Source organism: Crassostrea angulata, chromosome 5, assembly GCF_025612915.1.
Source record: "Crassostrea angulata isolate pt1a10 chromosome 5, ASM2561291v2, whole genome shotgun sequence".
Lineage (NCBI taxonomy): Eukaryota > Metazoa > Mollusca > Bivalvia > Ostreida > Ostreidae > Magallana > Magallana angulata.
Window position 1 is genome coordinate 40828707 of NC_069115.1, and position 24159 is coordinate 40852865.

At 31.8% G+C, this 24159-nt stretch overlaps 1 protein-coding gene across 1 annotated transcript; it reads left to right on the forward strand.

Annotated features, from left to right (window-relative positions):
- Nucleotides 1-5743: 5743 nt before the first annotated feature.
- On the forward strand, nucleotides 5744-13810 carry LOC128185647 (galanin receptor 2b-like). The gene is made up of 2 exons (XM_052855249.1): nucleotides 5744-5781; nucleotides 12452-13810. The coding sequence occupies exon 2, from the start codon at nucleotides 12476-12478 to the stop codon at nucleotides 13421-13423; it is 948 nt and encodes a 315-aa protein (XP_052711209.1). The 5' UTR covers nucleotides 5744-5781; nucleotides 12452-12475; the 3' UTR covers nucleotides 13424-13810.
- Nucleotides 13811-24159: the final 10349 nt, after the last annotated feature.

Consider the following 24159-nt stretch of genomic DNA (forward strand, 5'->3'; position numbering starts at 1 on the left):
TAATACATGTAAAGTATCATTTAGCACAGAAAAAAACACATGTATTAATTTGAGAATTGAAACATGTCTTTTTACAGAACTCTTCTTAAAAGAAGATTAATAAGGTCTTAATTGACGTTTTGGTCCTTGTTACCAGTCATAAGGTTTATAAAGAATTGCAGTGTTAAATGTGGCTACCATGAATAATGAAGACAACATTCATCAATCTTTAGTTTGTATGACCTAAATCATAGAAAACGTTAATCTAGTCTAGTCTAAAGCAACATAATGTCAAAGTAAGCTCGCCGTTTCCTCTGATGTTAGCAATCGTGACAGTAGTGTTAGCCCCTTAGGATTCTTTGGATAGGTAACTTTAACTATTTGCTCTACTTGTAGTGGTTTAAAAAGAAGCAACCCAGTCTCCGGGGAATTCAGACTGCCTGGTGTAAACATGAATCTAAAGTGGATAAACAGTCATGATTACTTATGTACATTTAATATCGCGATAAAAAAGTCGAAAGGATTCATATCTTTATGTTGATTTTGCTGATTTGATTAGATAGTATCAGTAGATAAAAAATTAGATACACAAATTGTATATCTTACATTATTTAATATTTAGGACAGTAATTGAACTGCATACAGGTGTAGGCCACTAAATAGTATTAATTTTCTTTATCTAAAGTAAGCCATGCTTTTAGACACTACCTCTTCTCTATATATAAATCGTTAATTTTCCTTTAAAAATGTTAAATGAAAAAAAAAGGGTTTTACTGAGTATATATGGTAGAGTTAAGAGAACTAAATAGAATTAAGAGAATCCATTGTCATACATGTTTACATGTATCAGTAATATCACCCTGTAAACCAATATTACAGCATTGTTTAGAAATATTTTGTATAACTGCTCTACTTGACTTTGTACTTGAAGAAGGCTTACATGTATATTAGTATGACCGTTACCCAATCAAATTAAGAAATGAAGATAATAATTTTTCTATTGATCGACGTATCAAAGAAAAAATTTACCGGAAAACTTCATCTCTGCGCATAGCGCACTGATCCTCTAAAAGATCAGAATGTTTTGATGACCATAAATAATGTATCCTTTTTTCGCATCATGTTTGTCAATAAGCGGAGTGGAGCTCCAATAAGGTGAATTTCTCTGTGCTTAATGTATATCTAAATCATTCTCTATGGGCAGGTATGTTATTGCAATGTTCATGCGTGTGTGTGTGTGTGTGTGTGTGTGTGTGTGTGTGTGTATATATATATATATATATATATATATATATATATATATATATATATATATATATATATTAGGGATGTCAACGAGTACCCGGTTAACCGGGTACTCGATCGAACGTCCGAGTATCGAATACTAAAATCGGTACTCGGTTACTCGGATGTATATTTTTTAATATTTCTAATTTTATTTAATAATGCATTAAAACATCGGTATTAAAACTTAAAATGTCCATTGCACTTGTACATACAGTAATTAGGATTTCCTACGCCTCTAAATATGCTAAATGACCGTTATAGCCTGTTGCAGTGTTTATATAGTAATTATCGTGACAAAGAACCTGTTACCTACATGTAGCTTTTCTCACCTTTGGCTGTCTTCTACCCTTATTTTTGGCTAACTTTAATGATTTGTTTTCACTAAACATCGTTTATATAGTCTATTATATAAATTAGATAGCACACAGTAGAGAAATTGAACAGACCTAAAATGCTGCCAGCGACTTCAAAGGTCTGGAAATATTTTAAAAGAACTGAAGATTCAAAAAACGTAAAATGTCAGCTGTGCGAAATAAACTTATCCTATACGGGGGAACGACAAACATGTTAAATCACATTCGTCTTAAACATAAGGAGGAATTTGACAGGCCAGAAACTCCAGAAAAACAACCGACTTTATGGAATTTTGTCAATTCCCCAAGAAGCCGTAAATTCTCGGGAAAAGAGACAGATGATATTACACGTGCGATTGTTGATATGGTTGTGTTTGATTACATGCCGTTACAAATGGTCGAAGGCAAAGGTTTTAAAAAACTGATGTCAATCGTCGCACCAAACTACAACATACCGTCCCGTAATACTATAAAATCTAGGATCGAAACTCCCATTAGATCATGTGATTTTAGTTCTACAAAAGTGACCATGGTTTTACAGTTATCAATGTACTTGTTCATATTTATTTACACTTTTACCGAGTACCCGGGTACTCGATCGGAAAAACGTCCGAGTAACCGAGTACTAAAAATTGACCGATCTGACATCCCTAATATATATATATATATATATATATATATATATATATATATATATATATATATATATATATATATATATATATTTATCTCATACGTGTGGTGTATATTACCCGTGTGATAAACCTTTGCTATATCACACGGGTGATGCTATATCAAATACTTCCGGTCGGAACTACTTTTGACACAGCCCCTCGCTTCAACGCTTCAGTGACCTATATTCGAAGATTTGCTAGTACTTTTAACATAACTATTACTTCTACAAAAATTGATATAAAATAGATTTTGTCAAAGATTTAAATTACAAATATGAAGGAAAACACATAACTGCGTAGCACAGGCGTTGGAACTGGGGGGCTATTGTGAGTGGGGGGGGGGGGTTAGCCCCCCACCACACCTTTTTTGCAAAGTTATTCATAACCGTAACCACAAGACCCTTTTTTTCTTGTTTGTCAAGATTTTTGATAAATTTAGCCCACTTCCAACTTTCAATTTGCTTTGTGAAGTTTATAGCATGCGCGGATCCAGAAAATTTTTCCAGGGGGGGGTCCGAAGGATAATTGTGTTTGCCAGGGGGGGTCCGAGGCATATTTTCGCGATAATTTTACTATGTAAATTTAATAAATTTTCATTTTCCAGGGGGGGTCGGGACCCCCCCCGACCCCCATCTAGATCCGCGCATGTATAAAACTACAAATTATGTTAACTATCAAGGAGTTCATCCTGACGACGCGATGAAAACAGAGCGCTTTGGTTGTGTTTATATACAAGAACTTACCGAAATAATGTTTCATGAGACTTTTATTCCACCACCAGTAAGCATCCTTATTCACTATTTTCAATTTTGAATCATAAGGCTAGCCTAGTGTTTGTTTTATTAAACATCATGCATCAACAACTGTTCCTCGTTCGAGTCAATTCAAACTAACGAGCATTCGCAACTTTGTGTAGGCCTTTGTCAACAAACTTGATTATTCAAGTCTTCTAATCGGAATTTCCATTTAATCAAGTGAATAAGCTCTAAGAAAAATTATCTAGAGCTAAAAAATTATTTTAAGGTTTATTTCAGTGAAACTTTACATTAAAACAGTTAGATTTATCTCAGGAATGACGTACTAAATTGTATTGCGCAAGGTCACAATAGCCGCATAACACAACGTTGCATCATCGTTTTTAATCTTTGAAGAAAAAAACAATTTGGGTCATACAAGGGACTGTCTCAAAAGCTTCATAATATAAATCAAATTGTATGAGATAAATAGAACATCTATAATTGTGTGATTTTATATTTGCTTTATCCAACTCGTTGAAATGGTTATATTCGCTCGGCAAGCCTCACGAATATATACACCATTTAAACTCGTTGGATAAAGCAAATATAAAATCACACAATATAGATATCCTCTATATATATATATATATATATATATATATATATATATATATATATTCTTTGCTGTTGAAGCACTTACTTTGACTGTAAAGGCGATATCTTACCAATTTGTTACTGATATGTTTGATATGTTCCGCTCTTCCGCCTTAACATTAAAACTCATTATCAATATTCCGTTGTCGTCAGATTTCCTTGCTCTTGATCCTATATCAATATTCCGTTGTCGTCAGATTTCCTTGCTCTTGATCCTATATCAAAACTATATTTAGCACCGTAATTTAAACCTATGAGAAATGAAATATTCACAAAAACAGTTACTTTATCATTAAAAGACACATTTCCTTTCATATCTTTTATCATTAACCAACGTGTATAATAACCGCCCTTTTCTAAGATAAAGTCTTAAATATATTTTGAAACAAAAAATTCATTTCTAGTAGGAGCTGTTCATTATGTATACTTACTTTCACTAGAATCCGTATACAAGAAAACAAACTATTTAAAGTAAGATGTATTAATAATTTCCGAAAAAGTCCCATGATTATATTATTTTTGCCTCATTAACAGTTTGCAATTTGCATGAATTTAAATTTTATTTTCTATTAAAGAAAAATTAGAGACAATAAATCGGAAACTCAAAACTGAACTAAAATCTTGTTTTATTTTTTATTGTTTAAATTAAAACCTTTTTAAGGCGCGCGAAAACCATAACAAAATAATATTATCGTTGATTGATAAATCCATACCATCGGGGTACCAGGGAAATGGTGTAGGATTGTTAAATCAGTATCAAAACTTAAGAATTTTTGTTTGAACCAATGTTAACATCATAAAGATCAAATGGTAATTTTATTTTTCATCCAGTTGAGAAAGTTAACGTTACAGAGATAAATAAATATTTTGCTTAAGCCTCAGCAATGAGGCTTTATTACAGATGAGATAGACATTCCTCTTTATGGAACAGGCCCTACTTACATGCATTTTTTAAAATGAAAATTTACCTGATTTCTTCATTACGTAAGGGTAATCTATTGAATACTTATTGTTTTATGAAAATAAATGAAAATTTTCATTTTGGGATACGTATTTAAAATACTAGTGTAATAAATTGTCAATTAAGGACCAGTGCAAGTATCCTAATTGCAGATATGTACATTTGATAATGTTTTATCAGAAACCGTAATGTGTGGTGTAATTGTGTAGATTCAGACTAAGGTGCTTATCATTATTTTCATACATGTATGTTCCAAGTAAGAATATATAGAAATACACGTTTTTTCATGCAATACCAAACCTTATAATTGAATGGTACCGATTATCTACCTATACTTGAGGTGATGTTATAAGGTAGTTGTAATCATTGACTTAATATCAATGTTCAAATTTTTAAAAGCAGTATATACTTTCATTGCAGTAACAAACGCTTTTTCTAATATTTATGAAGAAAAAATCATGTAGTCTTACTTTTCCTTTCCGAATTGGAATTTTTTTTATTATTTTATTTGTATCCTTTCTATTCACTGAGTTGTATTGTATTGAATATTTCAAAATGTTCATTTTGACCTTGATCTAGGGATAGGGCTACAAAAAGTGGTGTCTTCTGCTTAATCTCATTCAATACACATTGAATAAAAAATTGTTTAGATAAATAAAACTAAAATCTTTATTAGAATTCAAAATATGAAATTCAAGTAAATAAAAATGTAATGTAAAACGATAACTATTTTTTTGGATTTCGTTAGTGGTAGTAATAAAAAAATTCAGCGCCTTTAAAACATCTTAAAGATGTTCAGCTTTGTTTTCTATCATTCGTTTAAGTGAATACTGACATGTGAATTGTAATGATAACGAAGGCAGTATGACAGTGGGTATGGAAAAATATTATAAGGATTAATTTGATAAAAAAAATAAGAGTGCTTTATGAAGACCTTTTCTCGCAAAAATACACTGTAATAATAGTCAGGCAACAGATATTGGCACAATCTCGATTTCCGGTCTGTGACAAAATGTCATATATCGAATTTTTCTCGCTGTGAACGCATATATTTAACGGCGTGTTTAACAAATGACTGCTGTGTTTTATTAAGACTACTGGAGTTTGATGGTCGGCTATTTCCGAAGGTAATTCAGGTAAGAATTTACAGAGGTACACGGTCAGGTGTTTTTCAATATATTGTTACAACGCACTTAAAAAGTAACGCACTTTGAATTTTTTTTTCAAAGTGCTTTAATTTTAAGACCAAGTCAACGCACTTCGAAAAAAAAAATTCAAAGTGCGTTGATATCGTCGATATTAACGCAATGTTATTTATGTTTAGGTTTAGTCGAAAAATATATAATTTTATAAACAATAAATGGTTGTTTTAACCTTGTTTAGCTTAATGGGATACATTAAAAAAACAACTCCATGTATTTTCAGCAAACTTGATGAACAGTTTCTTGCTTAGAACTTTGTTCTTTTTTATAAGCTGAGGTATATTGACAATTTACATAAAGAATAACTCGAGAGATTCGAATTAATATGACATAAACTGCATTGCTTAGCAACTGTATTTTTTCTTCTTTTTTGCGTATACGGCAAATATTTACTTCTTATCTGGTATATTGGGCTTTGCCAAAAACGAAAATGATTTAACTTATTTATTGATAAGGGAGATAATGTTTAACATATTTCATCTGGCTTCAATTGCATGTGTTTATAAACAAACATGATGTGAAAAAAGGATACATTAGTTATTGTTATCAAAAACATTTTGATCTTTTAGAGGACCAGTGCGAGAAAAAACCCTACACCCTAATGCCTACTTTTAAGTTTATAACAATTTAATGTTTGTCAATGTACATGTATTTTTTTTTTATAATGAAGTGATTTATTTGATTAGAATTTGATAGGAACACTTTCATACCATTTGAAATATTATTGGTTGATCAGCTCGTTTTTTTCTGAATATCATATGTGTTTTGGAAGGTGTTGGGGACTAACTAACTCAGTAACTGTTTTTGTAATGCTAATCAGTTAAGAATCTTTCACTCTTCTGGTTATCGCAGTAATCCAATGCAAGGTTCAGGGCTCATTTTGTCTTCAAGGCGTTGGTCATGAAAGTCTCTTTCAATAAAACTAAGACAAATCATGCAAGAAGTACAATGAACTACTAATAACAAAAGGCAATTAAACCAGTAACTTCTCAGTTACTGGTCAAACGCCTTTTACCACTAAGCTTTACTAAGCCATGTGCGATTTTGAACTCTTAAGCTAAGTCATTAAGACATACACTGAATGAAATGTTCACAGAATTTATCAGAAGTGCAATATCTAGGAAATGACATATCCTAGAACGTTACGGGGTTTTGTTTCAGAAGCCAAGAATCTTGATCCCAAAGATTCCAATGATACCATGTTACATTGTATATGCCGCGCAAGGTAGACTGGAGGTAACCTTTTAACAAGGACCCTTACCAAAAAGTCCTCGCTGATATCACTCTTAATTAGTTGTTGTATGTAGTGATCATCCTTGCGCTTTTTAGGTTAATAGATGTTTTAATTATTTAACCTTGATCGGAAATCGGGAACGCGTCATTAAATATTTAGCTAGATAGTTAGCTAATGGGTATGCGGGAAAGTCATCAAAGGGACAAGCATGTTTATCACCGATGTACTATGGGATTTATGAGGCTGCAATGCAATGCGTCGTCAGTCGACGTATTGGGAGCAAGTTGAACAAGAATTATTTGAAATGCGAACCTTCCCGATGGGCATTTTAAATAACGTAATTGTCGCCATGTACAATTTGAAAAAGAATGTCTGCGTTGCGACTAGCCCATTCGAATTTGCTCAAAGCTCTTTCTAAATACAGATCCGCTTTTTCTAGATTTATTTTAAGATAAAAGCTTGTCAGAACAAACAGTAGATCAATAGATACAAAAATACAAACCTTACATGAAGGAATTAGTTATAATTATGATAGTTAATAATAACGGTAATTTTGTTAATCATCAATTAATGATCACATTGAACTATAACATTAAACACATAATGATAAAATGAAACACATTTGGTACGTACATTTCTTTTTTCTCTTTTTGTTGTTTGATATAATATACTCAGCTTTTCCTATAAACATAAGAAAGGATTCCGTGTTACCAGGGAGGAGAGCGGGGAGTCCTTCGACAACTCCAGATTTTGGGTTGTTATGCCCTGGTCCTCTTATCTGTTCCTTCCTTGGGATTACTTTACAGCTATGTATTTTGATATTCATAGCAAAAATTCGCCCTATTGATGAAACTTAAATTTAATACTTTAATGTATCATAAAAGTAAAAAATACACTTTCAAAAATCTACATGAATTTTATTCGGTTTTTTTAAATTGAATACTCAGTCTGGTTGTTGTGTGGGATAGTTGCTTATTCCAAGATGTCGAAAAATGAAGAAAAATGTTCAACTTCACGCAGTAAATATCTTAATGATTAGATCTACCTATTACATGTATATCTTAGTGATTATTTAAACTGACTTGGAAACTATCCTTTTACAATTTATACTAGCTACATAAAATAATCAATATATTATAAAAGCAAACGTGTTTGTTTTAAATTGGTGCTAATGTAATTGGTACACATTACATGCACATGTCATTGGCGTTACCGTGGCCTTCTAAATTTCGTTTATGAGATAAACAGGAAAAATGGATAAACTTTGAATATTTTAATTGGCATGAATATTATCCTTTTCTATTTACCAGTTTGATAAAATAAAATTTTTATCATCTTACAAAGCAACAATTCATTTTATTATACTTTTGTCATTGGTATTACATGCACATGTCATTGGCGTTACTATTGTACCTAAAATTCTCTTTTTTGAGGTAAATAGCAAAAACATGATAAACTTTGAATAATTCAATTGACATGGATGTTATCCTTTTCTATTTACCAGCTTAATAGAATAAACATTATGCTATTTTACAAACAAATGTTCATTTTATAATACTTTTGTCATTGGTGTTACATGCACATGTCACTGGGGTTACTGTTTTCCCTAAATTTGTTTTTAATTAGAAAAATTGTGTTTAAAAATGAAATGAAGTAATATTCATATTAAAATTTAAATTGATTAAAGTTGTAAATTAGAAATGAAGATCAAAATAAAAAAGAATGTATAATTAAATGTATATTTTCTGTCAGTGGTGTAACTTAACTCGTCACTGGTGTTACTTTGTAGCAGTGACACCAATGACAGTAACACCAATGACAAAAAGTACATAAATGGGCTGCTCTACTTAAATACCCTATGAGAATGGAAAAGGTCATCTGCACAGTGTGTTTAGTAGATATCTTGAAAATGTTTAGTATGATAATCAAACTTCTATCTACAATTGTTTTGACAAAATTACTACAACACCAATGACAAAGAATTATTGTATTTCTTACCTTTTTGCCATCTGAAGCTCATTTTAATAACACAAACCACAAAACATATAAATGGCGTCTGCAGTCTTTTACAGGAAGTGATGTCTTACATCTCAGGACTAGTTATGATGTCATTTATCAAGAATGACAACTCTTTTCCAACAAAGCAAATTCGGTTACACCAATGACAAAGAATTTATGTACAGACATATTTAATATTGTATTGGTTTTAATGGGGGTGGGGGGTGGGGTGCATCTTTTTTACTTTTAAAAACATTCCTTATAATGTGTGTTACGTAATCATATATTTTCTGGGGTAATATTTTCAATAATTTTATAAATATTTATCATTTAAACAGAAAGTGTATTTCTATTGACAGAGTAAAACTGGCAGATTTAGGTGATTAAATTCTTATATTTATTAAGATACATTTGTTTTTTACTTTTTTCTTAAAGCAATAGAAAATATAAAGTCCATTATTTGTTATATGATAGTTAAATGATGGTTAGATAATAAAAATAAAATTAAACATAGCAGTGACATAAATAGCTGCCTTTTTTACATCACATGCATGGGTTGCGAAGAATCTCCTGGAAAGGTTTGTAGACAGAACTATGTTTTTTCTACTTCTCCAAGGTAATAAATGTTCAAATTTTCAAGATAATCAGAATCGTTATTTTGTAAATATAGCTGTATTTTGCGTGTTCTTTTTTAGATTTTGTAGCAGGAGTTGCTGCAAACTAAGTTTATTTGATATATTCATGTCTTTTAATGTTAAAATGAACTGAAATTGGTAAACCAATCAAGGAAATGATGATGTGTTTCGTTAAGAGGATCCCTTTTACTTCTAATTCTATGATGACCGAAGTCGGGCGAAGATCTTGTAGTCTCAGCACATGCCAATTACTGTCAATCAAAATCCGCGTGGTACAAATAAAAGATATAAGATTAATCCGGTCTCTACAACCCTTTAATTTCTGGAAGCTCATAATTACATTAATTAGGTACGTGAAAGGGATTTTTATGTACTTCAACTGTCACAATCAATGTTATTTCTTATTTCCTAACGATTCAATGTGAAATATGAAGTAAAACACACGTTTTTCAGCTGTATTGTTTCTTTAAACATTGCGTTCTCTTCAGAAGAAATATCAATGAGAGTCTTAACAGTCGACGCGGATTGACAGAGAATTCAATTCTTGTCATATGTTTTGTTTGCTACAAATATATCAATGCACGTTTACCAGTTTACTTTTCAGTAGAGACGAACCACTGAATGCAAATTCAAGCAATGTATCTGTAACGTGGTTTAATTTTTTCTTGGTTTTCCTCTTCGCGTTCGTCCAATGCGGATAATGGTCAATAACCACAGCTGTCATGTCTTCCTTTTTGTAGCCGCCGAGATTGAAATGTTCCCCGACGGGCTCCTTGATTTTTTGGTCTTCATGGTAGAACGATGATTGTTGTTTCTTCTGTGAAAGTCTCTTGTTTCCCCAAGTATTGTTTTATACGTATACAATACATTATACATTGTATACAATTAACGTAAACTGTATGATAATTTCTTAACCTTGTTGATTTTAGTATACCTTCGCTGTAAGCGTTTTCTTGATCAATAACAAATATTTTATAAGCTCTCTCTCTCTCTCTCTCTCTCTCTCTCTCTCTCTCTCTGTAATTTGCATTTGCGCACAACAGGGTCACCAAGTGTTAGGTGTCAAGTATGTTTTCACCATAGTTCAATTAACACGTCTAGCATCGAATATCTTTATGTAATTATTGTCGTAATATATCATGTCATATGTGAATATTATCTCATTACTATTTTTTCTGTTCTGGCTGCTGGACGCAAAAATATTTCATGAACTTTGTTTAAACCACCCACCCACATTCCTTTAAACATACGATATAGTATGTAAGATTTTTCCCCCATATTTTCATATGAACACTGTTTATTTGTGAGGTGGCGGTTTTTAACCCCACCTTTGCAAAATTATTATCATTTATTCAATGATTTTTTTTTTTATTATTTACTCTGTTGTTTTCATTTTAAAACAATACAAATGTAATTCATTGAATAAACAACCTTTAATGCAATAACTTGTTCAATTTTCTTTGCACATAAACTTGGACTCATTGGATTATGATAATGTACAATTTTTTCTGGTGTATGGTGGATTTCCTTTACTAGAAAAATTTGGTTGTCAAAAATGATAATTTCTTAACCTTGTTGATTTTAGTATACCTTCGCTGAAAGCGTTTTCTTGATCAATAACAACTATTTTATAAGCTCAAACTCTCTCTCTCTCTCTCTCTCTCTCTCTCTCTCTCTCTCTCTCTCTCTATCAGAGTAGCAAATTATACCAGAAATAAGAAATATACGAAATGAGCCACCGCAAATGTAGTGAAATTAGAGATCTCTTACAACTGGTATCGTGACACCTTTCCGTCATTTTCAATACATTCGTGATATTTAATTAAAGGAAGCAAATACATGTACCAATTATCAATTAACACAGACCAGGAATTGCGACACAATGACTCGAACAATGTATCACTTGATCACAAGAACTCCTATATCTTTTACAATATCCAATAAAATAACCGAAGCTCTCTTTAACTGATCAAATTTCCGTAAAGTTGTCTTTTAGATCTATTTCTCCCATGCATCACGTGACCAATGGAGTGATTTAAATTGCTTTATTATAATATTAGGAAAAACCGTTTTTGATAAAAGAGACGCATATTTTTAGTAGGTTCCGAATAAATGGTAATACATGTAAGTTGGTTTATAAGGACGATGACCTAAGCATAATTACATGGTGCATGCATATTGCACAATACTATGGACTTTGGTGAAAAACCTTCATAAAAATTCAAAAGAAAAAAATCCATGTTCTTAAATTTTGGCGTTGAAATAAACCTGAAAAATATAGAAACATTTATTTACAATGCCATCTTCATTTAAAAATGCCATGTTGATCATTTTGTTTGTTTAAATTTTTCAATTTTAGGCTATCATATCTTTTTTTAACCATATTTTTATTTGAAATTTTCTTTTTTTTCAACCTAATAATATTTTTCAAAATTTAGTAAAAAAAAAAAGAATTTGAAAAGGCCTAAGATCGAAACTAAAACAGCTTTGAGAGCAAGAACTTAACGGGCCTGCATGGACAGACCTTTAGATAGACTGTAGTTACGTGTACCATTTTGCAAACACATTTTGAAAAAAAAATCAGCAAATTATAAATTACCTCTTTTTTGCCCCATCCCCCTTCTCCGGATAAAAACAATCCTCTTTTATCTAACGTTTTTTAACTCTGCTTAACATTATCACTTAGACATGAAGACGTGTTTATGAAAATAATGTACGTAAATATTCTCTATTTCAGATAACAGGACAGAACAGCGAGATAATGAATTCCACCAACGACAGTTTACCGAGGCCCGGTGCAAACTCATTCCCAGTGCCCCTCTCCGTGACGCTATTCAGCTTGGGAACAATCGTCACTATAGAGAACTGCATAGTCATGATTGCTTGCATAAGGAATCTAAAACTCCGAAAGAACATTCACCACAACCTAGTACTCGCCCTCTCCATTGGAGACCTATTTCTTGGCGTTGGGGCCATTTGTACGGGGTTCCGTCTGACTATACCTGTATTATCCGGGGTCCTCCCGCTCTGCATAGGGAACGTTTTCCTGCAGGTCACAGGCGTGGCCATGTCTCATTTCCAGACATTTTACATCAGCTTCAACCGTTTTCTCGTCATTACTGAGAGCCGTCTCAATACGATGATGTTCGACGGATACCGCAAGTACATAGTATACGCCATCAGCTGGACAACTGTCATGTCCTTTAATGCGTCCATTATGGCACCGCTAGTTTCCTCAAAGAAACGGGTCTGCAATGTGAAGACTGTGTATGGGAACAACTATGACATATTCCGACCCACATTTCTCTCTTTCAACGCCGTCCTCTTAACTCTCACAATCGTTTTCTACGTGCTGACTCTTTGGGGAATCCGCCACCGCTACAGGAAGACTGCCCCTAAATCCACTGTGACCGTGGAGTCCTCCCAGGACCAATCCTCCAGCAACTACACAAGTAGTGGGAGCCAAATAGAGAAAATCAAAGCCAGGAGATTCCTGAACTCCATGAAACTCGTCAGCATCATCATCATTGCGTTAATGGTCTTCTCTGGACCCATTGTTTTCATAAACTTGTCTCAAGAACGGTCCCATATTGTCATCATTATGACGCTGTGCGCGGCGACCGTAAACTCCCTCATCAACCCCATCATATATGGCCTGCAGATTGAAGACTTAAAAAATGAGATCAAGAAGATGTTTAAATGCAAGTAGTACGGCTATATTCGAATATAAAGTTTCCGTGAGATTTTTTTTAGGTGAAACTCATCGAAACAAGAACACCAAATCTGCAAAAATTTTGCTCCAAGTTTCAACATTTAAATGCCAAGAATGCCATTTTTTTTAAAAATACACACTTTGTAAAAGTTTTATTACACAATTTAGAATTACGAATTTTGAAAAATGCAAGATAACTCGAAACAACTCTTGCTAAAGGTTGGTTTGTAAATCGCAAGCCTGACGAGTTCTGCTTAGATGTTCAAATCATGAACGATTACACGGGTTGTATTATGAGTGTATTGTAAAATTTAATATTGTCATCATGTCAGTATTATGAAAAAAAAAGAAAATCAAAATAAATGTATTCTGTTTTTGTTGTAGACCATCCAGGACTGTTATATTTTCTAATAAATCCGTTTTTACAGGAGCATGGACTTTAAGCAATCCGTATTTACTCGTGCAATCATTGACTAGTAGATATGAATACATAGAACACAATGACATGTGTCCGACTTAATCCAACGATGTATATTACAGTTAAAACAGCGTCAATTTCATAAAAGAACAAACCCTTGAATAAAAGAATAACTTTCCGATTTTGACAGGCGATGAAAAAAATTATCCGTTTCTTTTAGGGAAACAAAAATAAGGTACTCAATATTTGACAGCTTGTTTTGATGAACAAACTATATATAGTTACATCCCGACGAAAGCCGAAGCTTTATCATTCCATGTTAGTTAACCATCCTCTTGTCAAAAATACTGATCTGATTATCAAACTCATTATTACTTATAAGGTTTGTTACTGACAGTTTCTAACGATCTCAAGGTCTGCTCGGCTAGGCCTCACAGTCTTTGCGATTGATCAACCCGACATGTTTCCGTAGTCGGTCAGTAACAAACCTAATAAGTGTTTGTTTTTTCCGAAGACCTTCAATGAAAACATGACAATAACAAACCGTGAACCATCTAAAAAATCCATAAAACGAAATACAAATTTAAAGTAGAGCAACACAGACCTCCAAATAGATACAGGTAGGATCAGGTGCCTAGGAGGAGTGAGCATCCTCTGCTGAGCGGTCACACCAGCCGTGTGCTCTTTGTCAAGTGAGACATTTATTCATAAAAAGCAATGATATACGCAAATCCCGTTAATAAAAAATATATATTTATTTACAAAAAGCGACGAAACACGCAAATCCCAATAAGAAAGAGGCCTTTCAAATATTGTTTTCAAAAATATATTTTCGAATTTATTTTTGCGAAAAGGGGCTGGAAAGTTGCAATATTGACTCTCTCTGTATCGAGTGTAAAATAAATAGTATATAAATGTATATGATTGAAAAGAAAGATAATTACCCAATGGCTTTTGAAATAAATAAGTTAATGGATATAAAATCAACATTACGATTTTTTTATATGATATGTATTTTGATAAACATTTGAATATTCACCGAATAATATTAGCAAATACACAAGAATGCGCAAGATTTAAATCTATAAAAAAAATTCCATTCATGTTTTTAGAAATTTATTTATACTGTTAAACTGATTCAAAATGTAAAAGATACTTTTATTTCATTTAGGCGGTTGGTACATGTAGTGCATGTACTGATGTAATGACGTCTATAGTCAGCAAAAACTGAATCGGCATACAATGGACATAGTCTGGCTTAACATTTAAGAAAGAAAAATAAAATTTCAAATATTTACGTGTTAGAAAGTCGATGATTATTAATTTTTCGATGAATGTCTTTTTTACAATATTAAGGTACGGTATAACTAACTGCACACTCCAGTTCGACTAAACACAAAGAAGAATACTTCCGAAATATGAGATGTATATTACTAGTTGCAACAGTTGAAATACGTAAGAAGTTTATACATTTCACTTGTCAAATGCGTTAATTGATAATGTAGGTAGGTTATTGATTAATTAAAACAATATTGAAATATAAAATTTGCGACCATTAAGATGTTTTGTTTTCATAAAATACTGAATCAATTCTTTTCCACTGTTTGATTATAATGTTTACACTCTATTTAGAGGTTATCACTCACATCTGCTTTTAACTAAATTAATCCAAAGTAAAAAGTTAATCAAACATCAGGTATAACTTTCGTGCTCTCAAACGAGCCATGGACATATTCTCATTTTAATTAATCAACAAAATAGTGAGCGTGCCTTTTTTAAAAGTGTTTTGCACTTTCATAAATCCCAGATGGTAAAAAAAAATATAGAACCAATTTTCCAAGTCTGTGAAATGAATATGATAGAATCTATTGATAGAGAACTAATGTCCTCCTAGGAGTTGTATTGGTAAAAATTATAAAACTAATTACACCCCTCCTACAATATTAAAACAATAATAATAATAATAATAGTTTATTTCCAATTTTGGGCCCAGAGGGCATTCAAGATTACAGATATTAGATAGAAATGCCTAAAAGAGAGATTCTACATATAAAAACATAAAACATGCCAACTTATTTGCTGCAATCGTAAATATATATCATTTGACAACAATTAATTTTTTTTTTCAAATTAATTTGTTTTCGTACCACTACAAAAACTATAGTAATAACAAGAGGTACATATACATTGTATATGTATACAATCATATTCACAAGCATATCCCAAGAGCAGAGATAGTTAGGGATGGGGGAAATAACCAATTTCATAAATTTTGAAAATAGATAACTACGTATTTGAAAAAGAAAAACACACATAAAAAGGTGTAGCCAATGCCGGTGCCAACTTATTTCATTTCCGTAGTTGTTAAGGTGGCTGGATGGTTAGGACCATTTCTAGACTATATATATCTCCTCATAAAAAAGAGCTTTGTATAAGAATATAGGAAACTATCCAAATTTTGTTTTATCTTAAAAATGGGAATTTTTTTTTTGTATGAAACAACAGCATATAGCTAAAAAACCATATTTCAAAATTTAAGGCTATTTTGTTGACCCCCACGGTGTTGCATAAACTGCAGTTTTCCCTAAAACTTTTTCTCACAAGCAAATTATATAACATCCACATCAAAGGCATCGAGAAGAGTAAAACCTAATACATTCGAATAAATCCGATTTGATGTGGCCAGAGGTGTAGGAATTGACTCCCTCGTCTGGTTTGGTGACAAAAACCGGAGTAATGATAAGAGTGAACAACACTGTTCACGCTTTGTACATATGAACTAGAAAGTCCTTATCTTCCTACGCAACTATAACTTTGTAGGCTTTTGTATGCAGAGGTCAACTTATTTTAATGAAAAAAAATGTTAAATATATAATTTATTTACTTGTTATGGAAGATAACTTAATGGCGACTGATAACCTCTAACTGTCTCATTATTCTATATGAGAAAAAAAATAACGGTCATTACTATTTCATGATGCTTCTTTTGTTATTTTTTATTTAAATAAGGAATAAGGAATCATTCTTTGAGTATTATGAGGTGATAATTTTGGTCGGGGCGTGATCAAATCCAATAAAGCCCGAAGGGCTTTATGATAGATTTGATCACGCCCTGACCGAAATTATCACCTCATAATATTCAAAAAATGATTCCTTATTACTTATATTTATATACTGTAATTTTAAGCCATCGTACGATTAAATATTTAAATATGAATAAGCAAACCCCGCTGGCGTCATTTGTATTATGGGTTATATAGTACAAAATCGATACGTAGTGTTAACACAGGCAAAAACACTGGAAAATGTAAATATACGTCAATATTTTATTCAATATAGTACATGTATGTTGAATGGGATTGGGCAGCAGGCACAGCCTATTTTAGCACTCTCCGCTTCATTATCAAATTTATCGGAAGAAAGAGAGGCCGAGAAAAACAAAAATGCTATCAATTTTGAAAATAGAAAGTGACAAATTATTAAAAAAATAATAAAAAATGACTCAGTCGTCATTACCAATAAAATTTCACCATATTTCCGTAATTGTTAGAAGGAACTAGTTTTGCTAATACATCAATACTACTGACAGAGCTCTAGTTTCATTGATTTTTTAAACATCATTCTTATATTCCATGTAGGAACACATGCCAGCCACAAAACTGTTATTATTATTATTATCAACTCAGAAAAACAGTAAAGCAGAAAGTCATTGAATTAGAGTAAAATCGGAATGTGGCCATCATGATTATTGGGCGTGGTCAAAAAATGGCCTACATGTCGCGTCTGCTGACAATAACGCACACAGTCTTCCTTCCCACACACTGTTTATAACAAGGCTTTTTCAAGCTTCTTCACCTAAACCTACCGCGTACCTTTATCTATGGATATGGTTATTAGAGTGTGTTGTAATATCGCATAATTATAATAAACAACATTGTGTATTGCAAAACGTATTGAATATGTAAAATTAACCTTGTATCACATTCCGATTATTATATTTGATTGCACGTAAAAACGATATAGTTTATTGCAAAACATATTGATTCGGTCACTTTCAATTAGATTCCAAATTACTTGAACGAGATAATAATTATATCTTAACAAGGGAAAATATATCCCTTTCAACGAAAAAAATCAAACATACCAATTTCATATGATTAACATTAATTGAATTTTGGAAAATCTAAAAGATGGCAATTGAAACTTTTGCAATACAAAGATTTTTTGTATTGGGTAAACTATGATAGAAAACATATTTTTGAACCTGGTTCTACGTGTATAGTGATATAATTTTCTCCCGTAAAAAATCTTAATTTTACCGTCTGGGTTTTAAAAAAAGGGATCATCTCAGAAGATTTTGCTATTTAAATGCATGTTGAGCATTTCAAAAGTAAATTTGTACAAATGATTCACTAAAAAAACCAAGAGTATGAGGATAGCATGCAAATATGTGAAAAAATGACAATAACAAACTGTCGACCATCCTTAAAATCGATAAAACGAAGTACAAATTCAAAGAAGAACAACACGGACCTCTAAAAAGATAGAAGTATGATCAGGTGCCTAGAATGAGTGAGCATCCTCTCCTGACCGGTATCACCCGCCGTGTATTCTTTGTCGCAATCGGGAAAAAAGGGAGAGGTCTGCAGACAATTACGTGATTAATTATGGTCTAATAATTAATATGAAAAACGTCAGTCAGCAACCAAGTTGAAGATTGTATTTAATATTTAGCTGAAAAGGTCGTTGTATCGACCATAGGAAAAGATGACTTCAAACGAGATTGTGGAAAGTCTTGTTTTATCAACTTGTTTGTCTGTAGCTTGCCTCGTCTTAGAAACTGTTCATACGAAGAGCATGCCCACGTGTATAGAATTAACTGAGAGACAAAAACACCATATGCCGGTGATGAAGGTATATTAATTGCTACATAAGTAAGGAAAGTTTTCGAAGGCGCAGCCTTTTTACATGTTTTTCCTATGCCATGTAATAGAACGTAGTCAGGTATATGAACGTAAGCTACCAAACAAATAAGGGCTTCCTGCTGTATTCATTCTTTCATTTTTTTTTTATTTCTGAGAAGAAACGAAAATAAGATATAAAGCGTATGTTTAAAATACTTAAACCGATCAAATAGCTTAGAAAACATAACGTTTTTCTTTAAAACGTCTTTTCTTTCATGTCTTTTTTATATACATAATGTTTTCGTTTTTTGATTGTAATCATGAATTAACTAGCGTAATAATTATCAAAGATTTTCTGTTGAAGGCAGATAATGCAGTTTAAAGTTTCGCTTTTATGAGACACAATTAGAACTAAAAATCCTTAATTGCTAAAAGGAAATACTTTTTCTGGTACGTTAATAACGCTAGCAGAACCCCAGTATCCTTGATATATTTAACATTATTCTTAAATGTTTACGAAATATCATACACGCCAAATTTAATACGTCTACAGTAATAGGTTATGATTTAACAACTGATCATATCTAAAAATTGAAGGTATATAACTGGTGGTTAATTTTTTGTTGACCATTCAACCTCTTTAAATCATTGAATTCGGAATTTGATGATGATGATGATTTAATGTGGTTTAAGTGGCCTTCACGTCAGGTGATATTAACACACATCATCTTCCCACACATTGTATATTACGAGGCTTTTCAAGCTTCTTTCACCTAAACCTACCGTACTTTTATCTACATTATAGTTATTAGAGAGTGTTTTAATATTGCATATAACATATGGCATAGTGTACTGCAAAATGTATTGAATAGGTCAATTTTGTTTCACATTTCAATGTATATGAACGAGATAATTGATATTTTAGCAACGGAACATATATCTCTTTCAACAGAACACAAAATCAGAAATAGCAGTGTAAAATAATAAACATAATTCACTTAAAGAAGAAATCAAATAGATGGAAATTAATAATTTTGCAATACCAAGATTTTTAAGTAAAAGAGGCCGGCTTGGGTGTTTTAGCGAACAAACTACAAAAGAAAAGTTTTTTATTTGAATCTGGTTACCATGTCGAACATTTACCAACTCTAGTGAACGTGCAAAGTGAATGAAAATCTTTCTTTGGATCATTTTGCAGACCATCTCAAAGTACACATGCAATGCTATAGGGAAGTTAAGAAGACTAGAATTTTCCGAACTTCAATTAAAGTTGATCACAAAAAGCGATTATCTACTTTTTCCTAGTAGTACGTTTACGGTTAATATTTATATCATTTTCTATCCTAAATGTAAGAGACACTAAATGCTACTGTCTGGTTTATCAGGGACCATCTCAGAATATCAATATGCACCGACATTGTTGCATGTTGCATGTGTATTTAAATGCACGTGGAATAGATAGCAAAATAAAAACTCTAATGGTAGCACGCTTGTGTGTGACAATTTCCCTAGGCACACTTTATAACTCTTCCTTTTATGCCATTTTTATAATGAACTCCAACAAAGCTTAACTTTATCATAACTTCATACATGTAAATGCACAACAGCAACATTCACCGACCAAATAAGGAAGCTTTGTTTTGAAAATAATAGTTGAATTTTTCTGTAGATTATCTACTGTGTTCAATTCTGTTATCGAAGTCAGATTCCAAACCAGACAAGGCTCCCTGTATCCTTTTATTTGTATGCAGAGCCTTCTTATGATTCTTCAGAGAAATTATGATTTTTTTATTCTAGGAAGTATGATTGTTTTTACTTATGCATTATATTACAAAAACTTACAGAGTTGCAGAGTACATGTAATTATGTAATCATATCATTTTTGAAAAATAAGATGGATATGAACCTAAAATCAAAACAATTTTACTTAGCCAAATAACTTTAAAACACAACGGTTTTCTTTAAAACGTTTATTCATTCGTTTTCCTTGTTGCTAATTATTGTTATTGTTTCTATATTGTAAATCATGAATTAACTTGTGTAATTTTAATCGAAGATTTTCTATTCAAGTCACTTTTTGTATTCAAAACTTTCGTTTTTATGAGACACTGTTAAAAAATTTGTTGCATAATCTTGTATCACGTACATATTAAAGGTGATTCGCTACATCGTAACAACACGTTTGGCATCCGTTTGAATTGCTATTTTGTTCAGAAATGATAAATGTAACACTTTTTTGTGGTATAAAATAGCTAAACATCGTTTAATTGGACTTTTTTTTTTTTTTTTTTTTTTATACAAGGGACGGTTAAAAATGAGATCACCAAAACGTTTACTAAATGACAAATTTATCATCATAAGTCAAGCTTTTAACTAACATTGATAATCAGCTGTTTTGTACGAAAAAAAATAATTATGCTCTTACTTTTCTTTTTGCAATGTGAACAAATAGACGCACAAGTTTCATCCGATAAAAAGTGCAAATCGAGATAAATGCATCCATAACCTGGTGACACATGGACCAGGATACTTTGAAATGGTCAAGGAAGGAGGGGCTGGCCTTTATGTTGCATCCTGCAGAACCGGAGACTACATCATACAATGAAACGACCACTTAATTTTTTCAAACACCAAGTGCCTAATTATGAAAAAGGCCTTCAAAGCTTAATTCAGATATCCCTATCTATATTAAATACCGTTTTTGTTTGTAATTATGATATTGAAAGTTCATACCAAAAGCGTGAAAAGATGTATCGATAAATACATGTACGGTTGTTCTTAGAATATCCAAAGAACACACAAGTGATAATGTACACTTCATTAACTTGTCAGTGGTATCAGCTGCATCTTACCAGGTTTTGTATCTTATTACCATGCTTATTTATAACATATAAAAATTCAATTTGTTTTATCGGGTTTCATATATTACATGTAAATAAGAATTTAAACTAAACACATACCCAATTTTTTAAGGAGGGGAGTGGGGATAAAAATCGGTATACAATTTCTATCCTTCATTAAACAGTATACATATTTACAAGTTCTATCGATAATTTTTAAATTTTTTATGTAATTTTCTTACATTTGCAAAAGCTTTATAATTTTTTTAAACTTTCTTTTTTGTGCCGCCAATAAATTTCTTTATCTAGAATATTTGCGTATCACTAATTTAATCTCATACAATATTTGAAGTAAGCAAATAATTAAATTGTAGATACTAGTTTGTTGATTTTTAAGACACAAATTTCATCTTTCTGTATTTTCTGCGCATTTATTAAAAAATAAAAAATGCTTTCTTTGGTGATTCATGCGGATTATGAAGGAAGTATAGCGACATTGCAGAAAAAATACAAAACCCGCGTTATTTTATTGTTAATATTTCCATATTTCTTTTAATTTATTAATTCATAATTCTTTTCATTTACGGTGAGTAAACGTACAGTTACTAAGTTTTTGGTAATGTACACTCGATAAAAGAAACAAACAAGTCATCTTATGTGGGAGTTTCAGTCTGATATCTTCATGATTATTTCTTAGGTTTCTGGAGTGCCGATTGATAATTGGTTTGAACTAGATAGTGTAGATTTCAGTCTTGTAAGTTTCCAATCTTTTTTGGCTTTATAATTGTAATCCATGACAATTTTGTGTGTGTATTTTTGACAACCATGATAAAAAGTGATAAGAAAAATGAAAGGGATAAATCTAAAGTATTTGTATATGTTTCAATTATTCATATATACATTATGCCCATTTGTCGCATTTCACATTTATTTAGGTTTTAAATATCAAGATGTGTTTGAATTACACACAAGAGGAGCTTTCAGGGTTTTAAGTGTATCTTAATCCTCTTATAATAACACGCTGACAATAAAAATATGTTCAAAACAATAGCTGGGTATTTTACCAGACATGATTTGTAATCCGATCTATATTGAATCTGTGATACACACGAGTGCAACAATTATATTTACAGTAAAACTCGTTTAGTACGAGTTATCTTTTAACAATGCTCAGGTGAAAAATATATTTACTCAGGAAACATTATGTTTATCGAAGTTATTATTGATAGCAAATATATCCATTAATATCTTATCTTTTGACAATGGTCTGGTGAAAAATATATTTACTAATAAAATATTTTGTTATCGAAGGTTATATTGATAACAAATATTTACATCAATATCTTATCTTATGACAATGGTCTGGTGCAAAAACATTTACTCATATATAATGTTAGTCGATGTTATCACTGATAACATATTATATTATTGAACCAGTAATCGATGTTTTTATAATTCACGCTAGATATACGTCCTTTTAAATGCATAGCAATCAAAACGCGCAGAAAGATACAAGTGTAACATGTAAGTAAGTTAGTAAGTAAATATATATATATAGTGACATGCGTATATTGCATAATAATTACAAATTCCTCTCAGAAACATTTATACACACGACCCAACGGAGCAACATGTATAAGTCACTTGCAAACTGATACAAAGTGAATAACATTTACATGTTTTAGGAGCAAGATGGCTTTGTGAAGTGTTTCTGTCATTGATTGTATAATTCATGAATAAAGGGATTTAGCGGGGGTAGTATGTATAATTCATCTATAAAATAAGCGATTTTGCGGGGGTAGTTACATATTAGGTCAACTAACAGAGTACTAGAAGAGGTGATATTTTGACTTATAGCAAGTAAAAGGGTAATTCTAAATTTGAATAAAACAATACATATAATTATACATTAAAGATCCTTAAAATATTGCTAAATTGCCAGGAAACTGTACCTAAATCTAAAGCTAAAATGATTGATAGATTAGTGTTCCAAAAAAGTTGTTGTAACTTAATTACATTTCCCAAATAATTAATATTCCTCTAATTAAGAACTTAAGAAATACAGAGAATGTCATAAATCATAAAAAGGAAAATCAATTGAATTACGCCTATGTACATTCGTAACGTGGTCGAATGCCCAACTCCACTCTGGGACACCAAACATGTACATGTTTTCAGCATTCATGCACGTAGCTCAGGCACGTAGCATCAGGGGGGGGGGGGGGGCATGGGGATTGAATTGAACAGAATACTTCCCTCCCCCCCCCTCCCTTCACGGATTAGGATTTTCAGGATTTTGGAAAGTAACCTTTTCCCTTTTTATATTTTTTGTTTTTTGCTTGTCAAGATTATTGGATGAGTCTGAAGTTTGCCCCCCCCCCCCCCCCATTTTCAAAAACGATGCTACGTGCCTTTAACTTATCGATAAGTAATTCAATCAAAACCATTGAAAATTAAATTGATATATAGAATAGACCGGCAAAACTGCATTTATTTCCTTATTGTAGCACGGTCATAAAGACTGACATAGCATACATTCAGTTTCGGTTTCGTGTTTTGACGATACCGTAT